General features: G+C 35.2%; 1 protein-coding gene across 1 annotated transcript; it reads right to left on the bottom strand.

Annotated features, from left to right (window-relative positions):
• Positions 1–6353: 6353 nt before the first annotated feature.
• LOC111892542 (tubby-like F-box protein 3) lies at positions 6354–9159 on the bottom strand. The gene is made up of 5 exons (XM_052763874.1): positions 8399–9159; positions 7558–7645; positions 7352–7481; positions 7094–7273; positions 6354–7029 (listed from the first exon to the last, which is right to left on the bottom strand). Exons 1-5 carry the CDS (start codon positions 8729–8731, stop codon positions 6570–6572), a joined length of 1191 nt encoding a protein of 396 aa, XP_052619834.1. The 5' UTR covers positions 8732–9159; the 3' UTR covers positions 6354–6569.
• Positions 9160–17146: the final 7987 nt, after the last annotated feature.

Here is a 17146-nt window from a genome sequence, read left to right as displayed (position 1 = left end):
ATTCTCTCTTCCCATAAGGCCCGAAGCCTTATGTTAATAAATGATCGGGTCACGACCCCGAATAATGAAGAGATTCGAAACCGAGTGTTACAATTTTTTCCATACCCTTTATATCTAAAAGAAACACAAAAATAATTAATTATCATTGATCATAATGAATAAAATCATAAAACATAAAAACTAAAAACCTTTCGGCTTTGATATTCTGTCTTCAAGGGAATGCAACTAAATGAACATGTAACCAAAAAATATGAAATTATACCCTAAAATAAAATACAAACACTAAACTACATGTTAGAAAAAAAATATCATGTCAATTCGACTGCAAAATAATGATTTATGAGATTTTTTTTTTTAAAAAGTTGTAGATTACATAATATTCAGAAAAGCTAAAAATATTTCAGCTTTTTTACCCCGTCGTTGGTGGTCTATAAAACCCAATGAATTTATAACCAAAAAGGTTGTAATTATAAAACCCAATGAATTTATAACCAAAAAGGTCAAATTACAACGTAAAATTGTACAAACACTAGAATGTGGAATCAAAACATATACCATTGGAAGTGGTTGTGTTAGCTACGTGTTAGATATTATGGATGTATAAGTGTTCGGTGGTGTTTGATGGGAGTAAAATTAGGAAAAAAATCATTATTTTATAATATTGTGTTTAGTTGTTTTTTTTTTGGCATAAAAACAGAGCTTCCAATTCCGATGCAATGTAAAATGTTTGGCTTAATTCCCCTTTGTAATTTTGGAAACATCTTTTTATATTCATATGAAAATGTAGTAGTTAAAAAAAATATATACAAATACTAACTACATGTTGGAAAAAAATATAATGTCAGCCCGACTTAAATAAATGAAATATGATATTTTTAGAAATTTCATAGATTATACAAATAAAATTACGGTAAAAAAGTAGTGAACCATACCCATAAAAAACTTGGAACCCTTATAAAGTAAAACAAAGAGCCAATAACTAAGGTGCTCTTGTTTTTTGGAAAAAAATATTTTAAAACCTCTTATTGCTGCGCGGCACAGTACACACGCAACACTTTTCATCTCGCAGTTGTTTGTTTTTTAAAAGTCTTCTGAGTCAAAAACTTTTGCGCGTGCTCTGTTTTACGCAGCACTTGTACTACTTCTTCCAACCTCCTCTTCTTCTTCTTTTATTGCTAAAATTTTAATTATATGTTGTTAAAATTTTATTTTTTATTTTTTTTCGTTTATTCTTGTTGAATTTATTTTTTGTTTTTTATATTCAATAATGATAATTTCTTGATGAAATATCATTATTTTTTACTAAAATATCTTTTTTTTTGTTGAAAGATCATTAATTTTTATTGAAATATCATTAATTTTTACCGAAATGTTATACATTATTATATTTTACGTATTAAAAAGCTATTTTCGGTTTATAAAATTAGTTTATTTTAATTTTTTTAATATTTGCAGCAGTGTGCAGATATTAAAAAAACAAACACGCTTCTTATTATAGTCTGCAGCCGTTTGGTCCACATCTTCTACTGCAGAGGTGGTCCGCAGACTTCATAAATTTTTGCTTCAGAAAATCAAACAGCACCTAACATGATGACATAAAACTAGTATCGGTCCAAGTAGGGATGAACATTGGAACCGGCCCGAGAACCGAACTTGGTGAAAAATAGGAACCGAACCGGACCGCCGGTTCCTATCGGTTATTGTCGGGTCTTCAATGTTGGAAGCAATCCTCGAGAAATAGCAACATATTTTGAGAAATATTCCGGTTACGGTTTCGGTTTTTGTCGGTTCTACCGATTCCCGGTTCCAAAAATCCATAAGAATATCGTCCTGGTCCCGGCCTGAGCGGATCTATCCGGTTCTGCCGTTCTGGTTCCGGCCGATTCTCCGGTCCAAATGTTCATCCTTAGGTCCAAGTATATGTCACGACTCTGTCGGATGTGTGCCCCTAATGTCCACAACAGGACTTAAACCCCAAATTGACTTTAGGGGATGTACATCTTTTTAAGCACCTAATACGACCAGTCCAAGTTTATTTTATGAAAATATTAACTAAATTTCAAAATATTACTTTAAGTAAATAAAAAAAAGCCCAAGATCCATAGCCCGAAGAAACCCAAAACTTACTAAAAAAAGTCCAAGGTTTCGGCCTACGTCATCTCATTAGATAAACACCGTTGGGTTGGGTTAGACTGGTATGCCGCCGAGATTAGACTCGTTCGGGATGGCCACCTGATTGATATGGGTTGGTGAATCGATGTTATGCTAATACAACAAAGTACAAAGTTGGTCGAACCACAAGAGGCTTATTTTTCTTTGAACGAGCGGATAAAATATATAATAAGTAAAAGACATACTAGCAAGGAGCTCAAACCAATTACAATGTTTTTAGATGGTTTTTGTATTCAATCATTGAAAGTTCAAAAAAAGAATAGATTTTTTACACCAATGGTGAAGTTGGTAATATGAATTGGTATTAGTTATTGTAAGCATATAGCAACATGTTATTTATATTACATGAAATATTTTGAACTCTTACGTGACATGTACTTTTATTTATTTGTTTAACTATATTTCTTATATATATTAGAATCCAAAATTATATGAAAAATTAAAAACCAAACTTTAGTTGACAGATTAAACACAATTATGTAATGCAATAGCACCGCTCATTAAAAAGTAGTTTTCATTGTTATTAATTTTGTCAATTGATCATGAATCCACTTCTATTGAACAACATCTTCAACTTCCTTACAAGTAATGACAGCCAAAAAGCTTCACATGTGACAAGTATGTCAACAGTCATAACATGTTTTTTTGCCAGCTTCACCTTTCTTGCACAATGTTTTAATCTTACAACATAAGTAACACTACAACTTATACTTGATCAGTAAGGATAAGATTTATGGAGAATAATAATGTGCTTGTTGATTATAAGAATATACTTCCTTTTTTAATTTTCTGATTCATGCATTTTACATTGAAAATACATTCATTTATAACATTGTACTTTCACTTTTTTAGTAATTAGCACAATATAACATTAGATAACGGTAACGGAATACATTATTACCCTCCATGGGTCGTGCTTAGCACGGGCCTAAAACTTTTCTAGTGTATATATATATATATATATATATATATATATATATATATATATATATATAAGGTTAGGTTCATGTGAGACGGCCTAATTTTGTGAGACCGTGAGACGCATTTTTTTTATTTTATTTTTATTTTTTTATTTTTTTTTATTTTATTTTAGTTAATTCAAGTTCCGAAAATAATATTTAAAAAAAGAATTTTTTGATTTTTCCATTTATTTTGCATTTTAAAATTATTTTTAGAATATGTACAGTGTAATATTCTATTTAGAATATTTCACGTATTTTTCAAGAAAAATGAGATTTTTTTTTATTTATTTTTTATTTTTTTTAGTTAATTCAAGTTCTGAAAATAATATTTAAAAAAAGAATTTTTAGATTTTTCTATTTATTTTGCATTTTAAAATTATTTTTTAGAATATGTCAGTGTAATATTCTATTTAGAATATTTCACGTATTTTAAAAAAAACTGGATTTTTTTTAGTTAATTCAAGTTCCGAAAATAATATTTAAAAAAAGAATTTTTGGATTTTTCCATTTATTTTGCATTTTAAAATTATTTTTAGATTTTGTCTCACGGTCTCACAAAATTAGAATGGTCTCAAATAAAACTGAACCTATATATATATATATATATATATATATATATATATATATATATATATATATATATATATATATATATATATATATATATATATATATATATATATATAAAATCAATTATCGAGTCAAAAATTCACTATTTTTTCTCTTATTGTTGTTAAAGACTATATTGTTCTAAAATATCCATTAGACCCAACAAGCTTTCTTACAAATGGTATAAATCGTCTCCTTCTTGATCAAGGAAACATGAAGTGAATCTATCGAAGCTACAATATCAGCCATATTTGCATTCATAGGAAAATCAATCTCCCCCGCCTACTCAAATCATTCCAAGTCTTTGTAGCAATCTCACAATCACCAAACAAATGTAACATGGACAAATAATAGATGTCGAACAAACCAAGGATTAAAGACACAAAATAGATTACCCCACATAGAAAACATTTTAACTTTCCACGTTGAAAGCTTCTTTTCAAATCTATCTTTTAAAGTTTGCCAAACCTTAAAGTCTAGACATATTAGCGTGAATTAGAATACCAAGATATATATATATATATATATTTTTTTAAATGAAGAAACAACGTGTAACTTCCTCAAAGTGCCTAATTTCACCGAACTTCACCCCAACACCATACAAACTCGACCTGCATATGTTAATATTGAGATCATAAACCGTATAAAAACAATTAATATTTGCTATAATATTGACAATGTGTACCCACATTGTCTCGCTAAATAAAATCAGCTACCATTATATCTTCAATCGCCACACACAACCATTCCATAACAAATATAAAGAAAAAGGGGGATAAGTAAACCTCTTTCCAACTTGATCTTTTAGACGAGCTCCGATTAACCAAAATAAAAGTTGTAGAATCCCTTTATCCATGAAAGTCTTTTGCTATCAAAACTCATAAAACCCCAACAAAAAACCTAAGACAAAGAGTGTCTTTTTAACTTTTAATTTCTAGAAAAGTTTGTTTTTTAGACATATGAGATAGTGCAAGGGATGAAAACTGGTGTTCACAAACCTCTAAAACCCTATACAAATTAAGAAATAATGGATGAAAACGATATTTATATGTTTTTCTACCGGTTTCATGTGTAAAATAGTCAAACCCTTCCAAACCGAAGGATAAGTTTTAAATTGAACCGGTTCAGCTAAATCGGTTTAATTTTCGAATCAGTATATTCATTTCAAATATGGTTTGAGTATATGGGCTCAAAATAATACGTTTACTTTGATCCAAATATCTAAATCTAGTACAATACTTCGGTCTTCAGGCTTCAGCTTTTGTCTAACGGGCTCTAGTATGCATGGGGCCTGATCCGATCTAACAAAGCCCCGTCCGTAGATGTTGACTATTGTGGACTTTAAATAGAAATCCTAATCTGCAAAACCCTAGTTTGATCGACAGAGCAATCCTCACGAGAGCTTTTGTCGTTAGATGCAGTATGATTTAGGAGCTTACGATTGAAGTGTGCGTTTGTTTGTTTCAATTGAAACGTTTATGTTTGTTTTATTTTGTTCTGTTTGATTGATTATTGTTTGCCTATGAGGACACATGTTTGCCATGAGCGTCAAGGACAAATTGCGCATCCATGGGGATTACCATGGAATCCTTGATTCGAGGAAGAATGTGGCAACATGCTAATCTGAGGGTTTTTTTTTTTTTTTTTCAATATCTCAACAAAATCTTTGTTTTCCTTTAAAGCCTTATGTTTACGTTATTTCCCGATCAATTTCTGAATACCGTGATTTGTTGCTCTTAAATGAGTTCTGGACATAAAACAGAAAATTGAAGAAATTGTCTAACTTGGACCATCATCCTATTCCTACCAAACAAATTGGAATATTCGGCACAAAACGATATCAGAAGATTTGATAACAAGTGGAGAGGATTGTGTTTAGATTGTACTAGGGATGAGCAAAAGGGCCGAACCGGACCGGGAACTGGCTTCGGCCAAAATCAAGAACCGAACCGGCCCGGCGGTTCTACCGGTTCTGGTTCTATTGGTTCTTGTCGTGTCTTCAAATGTTGGAACCGCGTGTTTCTACCGGTTCTTGTCGTGTCTTCAAATGTTGGAACCGCTCCTTGAAAAATAGCATCATACGGTTCCGGTTTTTGCCGGTTCTACCGGTTCCGGTTAAATCGGTTCCGGTTCCCGGTTCCAAAAATCCACAAAAATAACATCCCGGTTCCGGCCCGACCGGTTCCATCGGGTTCCGGTTCCGGTGCCGGTTCCCCGGTCCATATGCTCATCCCTAGATTGTACCTTAAAAAAATATTTCGACTTAACATGCTTTTTTTATCATGACACGCGATCCGCACTAAGCCGATGAATCTCTAATGATAGAATTTTTTTGAGGAAGAATTTCAGATTGTAAAGGAATTTGACGAAGCTGAATTCATATCATTAAAAAAAATGTATTTGAAATAGTTGTTTAGGACTTAGGTAATGCAATATATGATTTTCCCAAAAGTTTACTTGCTTTAAAATTTAGGTAATGTAACTAGTCCCCAGTCCACCTAGGTTGTGCTAGTCAGAAGTGTCTGTAAAGTTTAAACGACAACGAACAATTTTATCCTGTATCAACGTCAAAAGTTGATAAAGCAATTATGTATTCATGTAAAAATTCAGTTACCTGAAAACGTTTGATGATAAATATTAAATAGAGAGCATCGGAGTGAATTAGGCAAGCAGTTTCTGCTGACAGTTATCTATCTTTCTGGTCGATCATCTTACAAACGATATGAATGAAGCATGCATATACAACAACAGGAACAGGAAAAAAAACAAAAAACAATGCAAGTAGTATCAAAATTACACAGGCAAGTTGGTAAGTTGGTTGGGTGGTTATTCACAGGCAATTTTAGTGTCAAAGCTGCTAAGGCATATAGCAAAGGCCTGGAAGGCTGATATCGGGTACTGATAATCCATGGTGAATGCATCTTTTCCAACTTTCCCAAACTGTACAATCACATCTTCTCCATTCTCCTCCCCACTACAAGCCACCAACTGAAAGTTTTTAACCGAAGCAACTGTGACCCTCCCATTGAAGTTGAGGCACCAGCATTGTAGCTGTTCATGCCACCTGGGCGCCTTGTTCTTCAGCATCAGCAGCTTCGTCTCCGAATGGAGGGAGGATTCACAACTGTCCATTCCCATGCGTGCAGATTTTGATCTGAAAAAGGGAAGAGATGAAAACGAATCCGTCTTGTTGACCAGGAACTCGGTTTGAGTTGGAGCCACTCCTCCTGGCTCCATGGCACTTGCAGGGATTGCATTCATCACACATTGCATCCTTCTTGGACCCCTGTAGTATATTTATTATGTACATACAAATTACAATTAATTAAAACAGAATATTCTTATTATACCTGGACCCCAAGACATTCAGCTCGTATGAAATGTGGGAAACCGGGTAGTTTCCAACAGGAACTCTGGGCGACACTCTTTTCATACTCCCTGGTCTGAATGAACGACATTTTGTTGCCAAAACTCCACCATTTGAAGGCTGTGCATCATAGATTGTGAATTTTGTCCCAAGGAAGTTTGATCTGGTTGTCAACTCATTTCAGCAATATTTTAAAAAAACAAAAAACAGTTTATCCATGTGTGTAAGAATATAAGATTACCTTAATTTTCCGATGTAAGTGCTGCTCCCTTTTGATACATCTTCTGGATTGAGAGAGATAATATAATCTGTGCATGTGGCACGTCTACACTTTTTTGCAGCAAGAAGGAACTTCCCATCATCGTTTGATGCTGACATTATATTCCAAGACAAGATTTATCAACATCTTATTCTTAAGGAATACACAAAATTGGATTAAATGCTCACCTTGATTCAAACTGAGGTAGAGATGATATGTTTGAGCGCTTTGGTTCCGCTTTATATAGCATTGTATCAGAGATCCTCTTGAACCAGGCTGGAAACAAGTAAAACTAATAAATAAATTTCACTTCAACTTTATCTTTATCAAATATCAACCCACTGCAAATTCTTACTTCAACACTCAACAACAAACCATCCAAATGAATCATTTATATGATGAAATTATTTATAGCCATTGTGGCTGTTGGAATTTATGGATATACGATTTCACTTTTAAAAAATGTGCATGCAAAGTTATCTACACTTCATAAGAATCAACTCTACCCAAGGTTATGACATTAAAGATAAAATGAAATAAAAAAAAACAACGGTAAATATGAGCCTGAAAACATGGTCTTTTGGTATGTATACTGGATATTAGCCTCATTTAGACTATATATTTTATTGCAAAAAGGTTACAAAAGATAAAAAAGAGAACTATCAACTAGGATGACAGTTTTACAGTCCTATCCCTTTTTTTCTGGCTAAGATGATTGTTCTTCTAATGAATCAGCCTTCTTTCTTTATATACATTGCTGATACAATTTATAAATTATAATAAGGATCTAAAAACGACCATGGGTGTAAGCAAATTATTGAATCCTGGAAAAATGTTGAGTCTTCAATTTCAACTTACCTGCTACTGTTAGTGTGTGTGGGTGTTAATGTTTTTATTTCTTTCCTCGTTACTAACCAAATAAACTGCTCTACAAAACTAAAAAACAGTCATTGCCGTGTTAACTAAACAGAATCCAAAATTGATAGCATCCATACAGGTTAAAAGAAAAGATTTGAAGACATAGCAAACCTGTTTCAGTGATATGGGGAAAGTCAATTTGCCAGAAAGTTCTGGGTTCTTAACAATTTCTTTCATGATTTCTCTCCAATTCCTACAAACACCGGCACAAGACACCACATTCTTCCGAGGAGGCCAGGTACACTCGGATGCCTCAATCCTCATCAACACGTCCCGCAACAACTCCGGCGGCATGTTGGCCCAACAACTCTGCTTCAACGCATCAACAATGCTCATAGATTCGTCCTCGACCAATTTTAGTGATCTCGACCTCAAACCAAACCCTTTTCTAGAAATACTACCAAACTCTCCCTTCATGTCCTGAATTATACTCTTAAACGACATCTTCAACTACTCGATTCTACACAAAAACAGGTCTATATAGATACACCGGCATCACCTTCATTCCTGCATCAGTCCATAACCACTTAAGAAACACATTTTTAACCAAATCATCAATGCAATTAATCATGATCTGCAGATCAAGACGGAGTATGATTAAACAAAACCAGCCGTAACAACGTTTAAATGCAACCCATCTAACACCAATAAACTCCACCAGATATATCCAAACCCTATAAATCACCAATGCGGATAGCACACCGACACCATCACCGAAAGCATTATCCAAATGGCTTACACGTAAACCGAAATAGTTATGAATTCACATAGCTTTGTAACTCGGACACAGCTATAGGAAAAGATAAGATTAGGGTTTTGATTGAGTGAGATAAAAGGGAGATTTAGGTTTAGAGGTGACTATTGGGTTTAGCCGTTTAATGTAGTTAGTTAACAGACAGACGGATCTATCATTGGCCTGCAAAATTATCCGATTTGAACCCGACCCATACGGACAAGCGTACACGATATCCATATCCATAATCCTTAATCATATGTATATCTGATGGAGCGGGTTTGGAACGAATCGATCTTAATCCAAACTTTTTTCTTAAATTTCAAAACCCACTCCGTAACCCGCAGGGTTTTGAATAATCAAACTTATACCCTTATCCACCGAATCAGCAGATATCCAAACCTGTCCCGTAACCCATAGGTTTTTTGAATAATCAAACTCATTTTACTTAAATCATAAAATCACATTTGTTAAATAAAAAAAATGTTGATTTAGAAAACACATTATGTACTTGAAGAGTTTCGATTGGAATTAAAATCATTATTATAGTTACTTCCGATTGATTTTTGACCATCGATTGCATTGATAAAGAATAACAATTACAAATTTTCTACCGATTGATAAATGAATTTATTGATTTATAAATGAAATTGGTGATTATATGATGAAATATAAATGAAATGACATCATGATTATTGGGAGAATACTAGAAGTCTAGAAGTTGAGTCCTCTATAAAAACAGTTTAGTCATTGGTCTTTTCTCTTTGGACTTTCGATTGAAATTTAAAGTAAAACTTAGACAATATAAAATATAAATGTATAATTCTAAAATTTATATGGGGTAGGTTATAAATGGAGCGGATCGGTAATGATCCATACCCGACCCTTTTAATAAAGGGTTAGCGGGTACGGGTCGTTAACGAGTAAATGGATCAAAAACTATGCTCCAAACACGTATAATTGTTAAGTGTTTGGATCGAATCATGGTCAAAACCCGCTCTATTGTCAGGCCTAATCATATGGTGTGTTGTTGGTAACCCGCTAAGAGACATGGGTTATACAACGACCTGCAAATGCAAAGTGCAAAGTACAAAGTGTTTTGTGAAAATCAATTTGTAGATATTTTTATCATAAATAAGGATAACGTGGAACATTATTTAAGAGTTCATAAGTAGTTTTATGCATGTGGTCTCTTCAAAAATTTGTCCGTGGGATATCCGAACTACTGTTTTGTGGAAGGTGTCTGGTTATTAAAATTATAACTATAAATAATATAACAATCTAATTCATCATAATCATCTGGATCATGGGGCCATAAAATTTTCAATATTATCATCTTATGAAATAGCAACTCGATAGAAAGTATTTTTCCTCATATTAACTATTAGTTTATAACCCGTGAAAACCACGGTTATAAAATTAATTAAATTTTCATAGTAAAAACTCAAAATTATTAATCAATTATTTCAAATAAATTATTAATTAAGAGATATTTTTTTGTTATATAAAATTATAATTGTTGATTTAAATAAATACATGAAATTATATCACCTTATAATATATATTAATTTTATTTAATTTTTTATTATAATGTTATTAATTTAATGTAAGTAGAATGTGAAACTTAAAATTTTAAATGAAAAATCAATTATTAATTTAATGTAATTAGAATGAGAAATTTTAGATTTTAAATTTGAAATTGAGAATTAATAGGTTGACATGTGCAATGATATGTGACATATAATATTAATGAGGATTTCTAATATTATGACACTTGTCAATAGGAAAATAAACTTATTCATTTATTAGAATACAATTCATTTATTAGAATACAGAGATGTTGTGAAAAAAAAATGAAATCATCGAAAAGTCTAAAATACAAAAAATGTGGGAATAAAAAAGATTCTCAAACAATGGCGGAACCAGAAACTTTTATAAGGGTAGTACAAAAACATCTCGATAAAAGATAATAATATCATTTAAAAAATACAATTTGTTTGATATAACAAACTAGCACAAAATCTTACATTTTAAAGTTAACCTCTTCTGATAACGTATCCCACTAGAATACGTCAAGCCTAACGGAACCGTCAGTCTGATAGAGGTTTGGGCAAAGGACGGTGTATGCTTAACGTCTCGTCCTCGCCCTCGCCCTCGCGATCCCGCATTCGTTCCTTGCCGCCCAAGCGACAAGGTCAGCGTCAAGACAAAATAGTACCAATTGCCTCTCAAAGCGATAGGTGTAGCGTTCAGGGCGCCGCTCCAGGCAAACCTGCACCTATAGCAAACAACCACTCGCGGAGCACGATCTACCAATCGAATGTCATCTATCCCTACCAAACCTGAAAAGGTAGAAGATACTGTCGGGGATCTATCCCCCTGACCACATGTATAAAAAGGTCCCCTCTCCTCCAAGAGAAGCGATCGGACAAACGCCACCCTTAAACTTTTACCTAACACTTTTTCACCTTCTTTCTAAGAGACCAACCGACTTGATCGTCGGAGCCTCGTTCTAGGACTGCCTCCCGGACAACGACTGACGATCTTGTTTTATTTGTTGTGATTCTCAGACCCTTCATTTCCATCCCTCAAAGAGACAGAGTTAAGCCGAAGACATATCACAACAGTTGGCGTCATCCGGACGTACACCCGGTACGACACAACCCACTTCACAACATCAGGTGCTGGAAATGACGGATAAAGGACCGATACGGCAGGAAAGTGACGATGCTAGCCCAGTTAGACCAATGCAGTCCCTCGATGGAAGCGACCCGTCGACACTGGAAGGGCAGCCGCTTACACAGACATCGACGATGCCGCCAGTCGCCCCCGCAACAGAGTTCATCAATAGTCAATGGTGACCGTTGCTCGTTGCAATTGAACATCTGACCACGACTACCACTACAACGCCTCAAGGAGCGCTGACCACCCAATTACAAAAAACAACAGATAGACCACAACCAACGACGCGACAAGTGGGGAACAGCGCCTGGTCCCATAGCACCATTCTATCAGTCGCACCACCAATGCCTACAGGTTATTAGTCTTCCCCGATGGCCGCCATATCAAATATCCTGCTATTTGCACAGCAACCACCGTTCACCCCGTATTCATACTACTACCATGGCGTGTACCCTCAAATCCAGCCACAAACCCACAACATTCAAGGCACACAAACGCAGGGGATGAACTCACACACTATGGGGCCAAAGGAGTCAGGTTCGCAGCCGAATCAACTGATGCACGCATACTTCACACATGCACCGTATATTCCTCAAAAGACCATGTATAATCACGAGTACAATTACGAGTATGGCCAAGGGTACAACAGCCCATACCACGTACATCAGAGGATGGTCAACGGAGCACCCAACTACCCACACACGAACAACCACGTAACAAGTATTAGCTCGACGTTCTGCCAAGAGCTATTATAGTATGAAATACCACATTCCGCCATGATCCCAAACATCCCAAAGTATGACGGCATGACAGATCCTGACGAACACATAGACACCTTCGAGTGGACAATGACATCCCTCCGGATGGACAAAAGATTTACCTGCACCTATTCCCCGGTCACGTTATCGAGAAATGCTAGCAAATGGTTCAAGGCACTACGCCCGGGAAGTATCTCCAGCTTTGAACAGTTAAGGTATCTTTTCCTCCACAACTTCATGCAGTTGAGGAAAGTCAAAGGAGATGCCAACTCTATCATGGCATGTAAACAAAAAGAGGGAGAATCCATCCGAGCATACTATGACTGGTTTACCCTCGCGACCCTGAGCATCTCCGGTCACGAGGAATTTCTAGTTACAGGCGCCTTCGCCTAGGAGCTACTCCCCCCTTTCATGGAAAATGCAAGGAACAGTTCCAAAATCTAGGGACGAGCTCAAATATAGGGTCGAAAAATACATCAGGAAGATCGAGTGAGAAGAACGCAAATAAGCCGATCTAAAAGTTGTAGCAAAAGCCTACCTCAAACAAGAATCAGTTGACTCCCACTACCACGATAGCCACAAGGAGCGTAATGATGGAAGCCATGATAAACATAACAGACATTCGAGACACTCATATCGAAGATTCTTCCCATTCGTCAAAGATGACCCAGGAGCTATAAGTTGGAAGTACATGCGGTAGAAAAAACCTCTCGGTGGACAGAAAAAGAGAAAAGCTATCGTGAATACCAAAAGAGCAAAACCCACATCACTGGAGAGTGCGCGATCCTCAAAAGAGTGTGTTGAGACTTAATGGAAATCGCAAAGACTCTACGATCAAATTTTGGAGCTGGGGGGAAAGACGGGAGAACCCTTAATGAGGCGAATAAAGAACCAATCAAAAAGGAGGAAATTTTCAAGTCAAACATTTTAAATAAAAACCGAGTTCTGTAGATTTCGTTAAGAACATAAGGGTTAAATATGATTTAGATTATATAAATGATGTTTTATATAAGTATTTGGAATAAAATACACTTAAAAATCAACATTTTTCTTTTGGAACCGAGAAAACCCTTTTCTGTCAAGAACCCTCGGACCGCAAACCTCCTCAGACCGAAATCCCCATTTCGGCCGAAAACCCAACTGATATAAATAGTTTCACTCAAAAAATAAGTCATTTTCCCACTTTATCAATCGAAAACACTCCCATTTTGCTCCCAAATATCATACAATAACCTTCATATCTTCAAGAAAAATCCTTCAAATCTTCATAGTTTTTAAAAGACCCCAATTTTTGAATTTCTGAAAGACCCAAACTTTCATACTATTCCAACATTATTCTTAAGTTACTTCCTCAAAACATGCTACATGCATATTTATAAAACAATATTTTATATTGATAAAGTGATTACAAAAGATTGGATACAAACCGACTAAGTTTTATTACATTACATATCTAACCAGGAATCTACTATTCATATACATACATGAACATTAAAATATAGATAAATAGTATTAATTATTCTAAATCTTTCAGCAGTATAAAACTATACTAGATACTCATCACCTGCAATTGTTTAACATTGAGGGGGAATAGCAATAATGCTTAGTGAATTCAATAAATAGATACAATATAATCTTATACCTTATATATACCAATATGACAGAAGCAAAAGGGAACAAGAACAACAATAGCATACGCGTATCATATGTCAGGCTTTCAATATCAACTCAAGATTTGATTCAAAGATTTACGATCAATGAGACATAACGATTTCAATACTTGATATGCATCAATAAAGCTTTGGCCCAAATGGCACAGAAGACATAATTTCTGATTAACATTTTGGTAGATTTCAGGCTTATAGCCCTGTCTAACCATTTGCCAATACCATAGAATAGAGTTCATTCTCTTACGGAGTCATGCTCTACATGGTTAGAGGCTACATACCAGTCCTATCTAACCTTCTGCCAATGCCATAGAATAGAAGTCATTCTCTTACGAGACATGTTCTACATGGCCAGAGGCTACATACCAGTACCACCGTAAATCTAAGTCCTTTCACTTATCACATGGTCAAAGGTATAACTTTGCTATTAAAAATAGCGAATAAAAATAACACGGGAAAATAACTCAGAATAATAACACTGAAAAGCACATAGCACATATAATACATAACATACAATTCTTCCTATATATTGAACTCATCTTGAAATACCCCGGGGGTCAAAATAATAATTTGTGCAACATTTCGGCTCTAAATATGACTTTATTCGTTGAAAACCGGGAGATTTATTGAAAACCGGTCTCTATGAAGGTAGAGCTTTAAAACCGAAAAGATAAATTTTTCGGGCTTCACGGGAACTTCGGGACGTATTTCAGGTGCTAAAATTAATATCGGGGTTTCGGGGGATGTCAAAATAGCAAAAGTATGAAAAAGGGGGGTGAAAATGGTTAATTTCCCATTTTCCTCGGGAGGGTTCGCAGCCCTCTTATTTATAGGGTGAAAATTGCGAGGGTCGGATCCGAGGCTGGAGGAGTCAGCAGCTGGGAAGGCCACGCGGCAGCAGGAGCTCGGTTCGGAGGCCAGGCGTCGCGCATGCGAGGCGGCCAAGTGCGAGGCTCGGAAGGGTGACACGAGTGCGAGGCGCGTCGGAAGCTGGTTGGGCCGCAACTTTGGATGCATCGGAAGGCAACACGCGTTGGATCCGGGTATAGCGACTACTGTTCATGCGAGGTGACGTGGCTGAGTGCTGACCATGCGAAAATTTCCGATATTATCCACTTATTTCTCGGTTTTTGAGCCAAAATCTTCTAAAATCCATAACTTTCGCATACGGGCTCCGTTTTTGACGTTCTTTATATGCACGCGTAGGTAAAATTACGCTCTACATCTTTCATTTAGACTTTGTCGGCTAATTTTGACTTTAATTTTTAAATTATTATTTTTAACATACCGGGACAGGAAAATTCGTTAAAAATTCATAACATCTTCATCCGACGTCCGTTTTTGTCATACTTTTTACTGTTGTACTACTAATGACAAGACCTTCAATTCTTGTTTAGGCTGTGTCGGCTAAAAATCACTCGATCTAAAATTCGAGTTTTTAGTTGTCTACTGCTAAGCTGAAACTTCGAAAAATCGTAACTTCGTCATACGAAGTCAGATTTTGGCGTTCTTTTTATTGAACTTCTCGGTTTAACGAATATTACGACTTTCATTTAGATTACTAAGGCTAAAAAGTAGTTTATCAAAAACTCACTTTTTACGTCATTCGGCGTCATGCCGGTTTTGTCGCGGATCTTCGATTGGTCATAACTTCTTCGTTATAATTCGGATTTCGACGAGATTTCCGCCTAAACACTTCTAACGAGATTCTCTATAACATCAAATAATAAAATTTTACTTATTTAAAATTTTATATTTTCGCTAAATTTTCATTATTTGGCTATTAATTGGAATCTCATAAGACTTCCAATATTTTATGAGTGATTCTAAACATAGTTTTACTTTATTTCTAGTAAAAACTATCTGTTATAACTCAACACACAATTTTATTCGCTTTTAATAATAACAATACACAATTTCAAAACGTGTATGTTACAAATACCTCCTCCTTTTGAGGATTTCGTCCCCGAATTCATAACGATTAAAACAATTGGGGATACTTCACTCTTATTTCATTCTTATTTTTCTCAAGTATAATTTGAGCCTCGATGGTGTTTCCACTTGAGAAGCACGAACTTCACTTCTTTATTATGTAGATTAGTCGTTCTTTCATTTAGGATCTCTTCTACTTAACTTATTATCCAGTTTCACCTCGGATAAATGGAACCGTCTCATCATAATTGCTCAAACATTTATGTAAATAACTCACATGAAACACATCATGTTTACTTGACAAATCTTTAGGCAATTCCAAGCAGTATACTTGCTTACCAACCGTTCTTTCTTCCAAAGTAGCATAACGCCTTTCCATGAAATACCTTCAGTATTACTAAATCATCCACCCGGAATTCTACGGGTCGTCTCCTCTTTTCTGCATAGAACTTTTGTCGATCCTGGGCCACTTTCATTCTTTCTCGGAAAACTTGTATCTTGTCAGTGATGTCTTGAATCATTTTAGAGCCTCCAAAGATCTTCTGTCCTACGTCATGCCAACATATTTGAGTATGACATTTATGCTCATACAATACTTTATATACCTTCAGTATATTTTCTACTGTTTGGATTGCTCTCTTCTTCTTCTGACCATTTGTCTGAGGATGATAAGTTGTACTAAGAGCAACTCGAGATCCTAATTCATGTTTCATTCTCGCCCAAAAGTGAGAAGTGAAACAAGTATCACAATCGGAAATAATCTTTAGTGGCGCACCATGTCTCGCCACAATTCCGTCCAAGTGTACTTGCGCGTATTTCTCTATTGGAGTATCTTTTCATAGCACATGAGTTCTATGTGGTTCTTTGATAACCAATCTATGTCGAGAATAATATCAAAGTTGGGCAAGGAGATACAAATTAGGTTATCAAGGAGATTATAACCTTCAATTCCTATGGTACTATCTCTATAGACTTTATTAGCAAGTAATGATATACTTCCTATGTCATTTAAATGAAATGATTGGACAATTGCATAACAAGTAATTTGAAAAGAATGTGTGAATTTATAAGGCACGAAAGAATATGA

This window comes from Lactuca sativa, chromosome 5 (assembly GCF_002870075.4).
Source record: "Lactuca sativa cultivar Salinas chromosome 5, Lsat_Salinas_v11, whole genome shotgun sequence".
NCBI classification, from domain to species: Eukaryota; Viridiplantae; Streptophyta; class Magnoliopsida; order Asterales; family Asteraceae; genus Lactuca; species Lactuca sativa.
The sequence above is the reverse complement of the archived record's forward strand: the minus strand, read 5'-3'. Positions and strand labels throughout refer to the sequence as shown.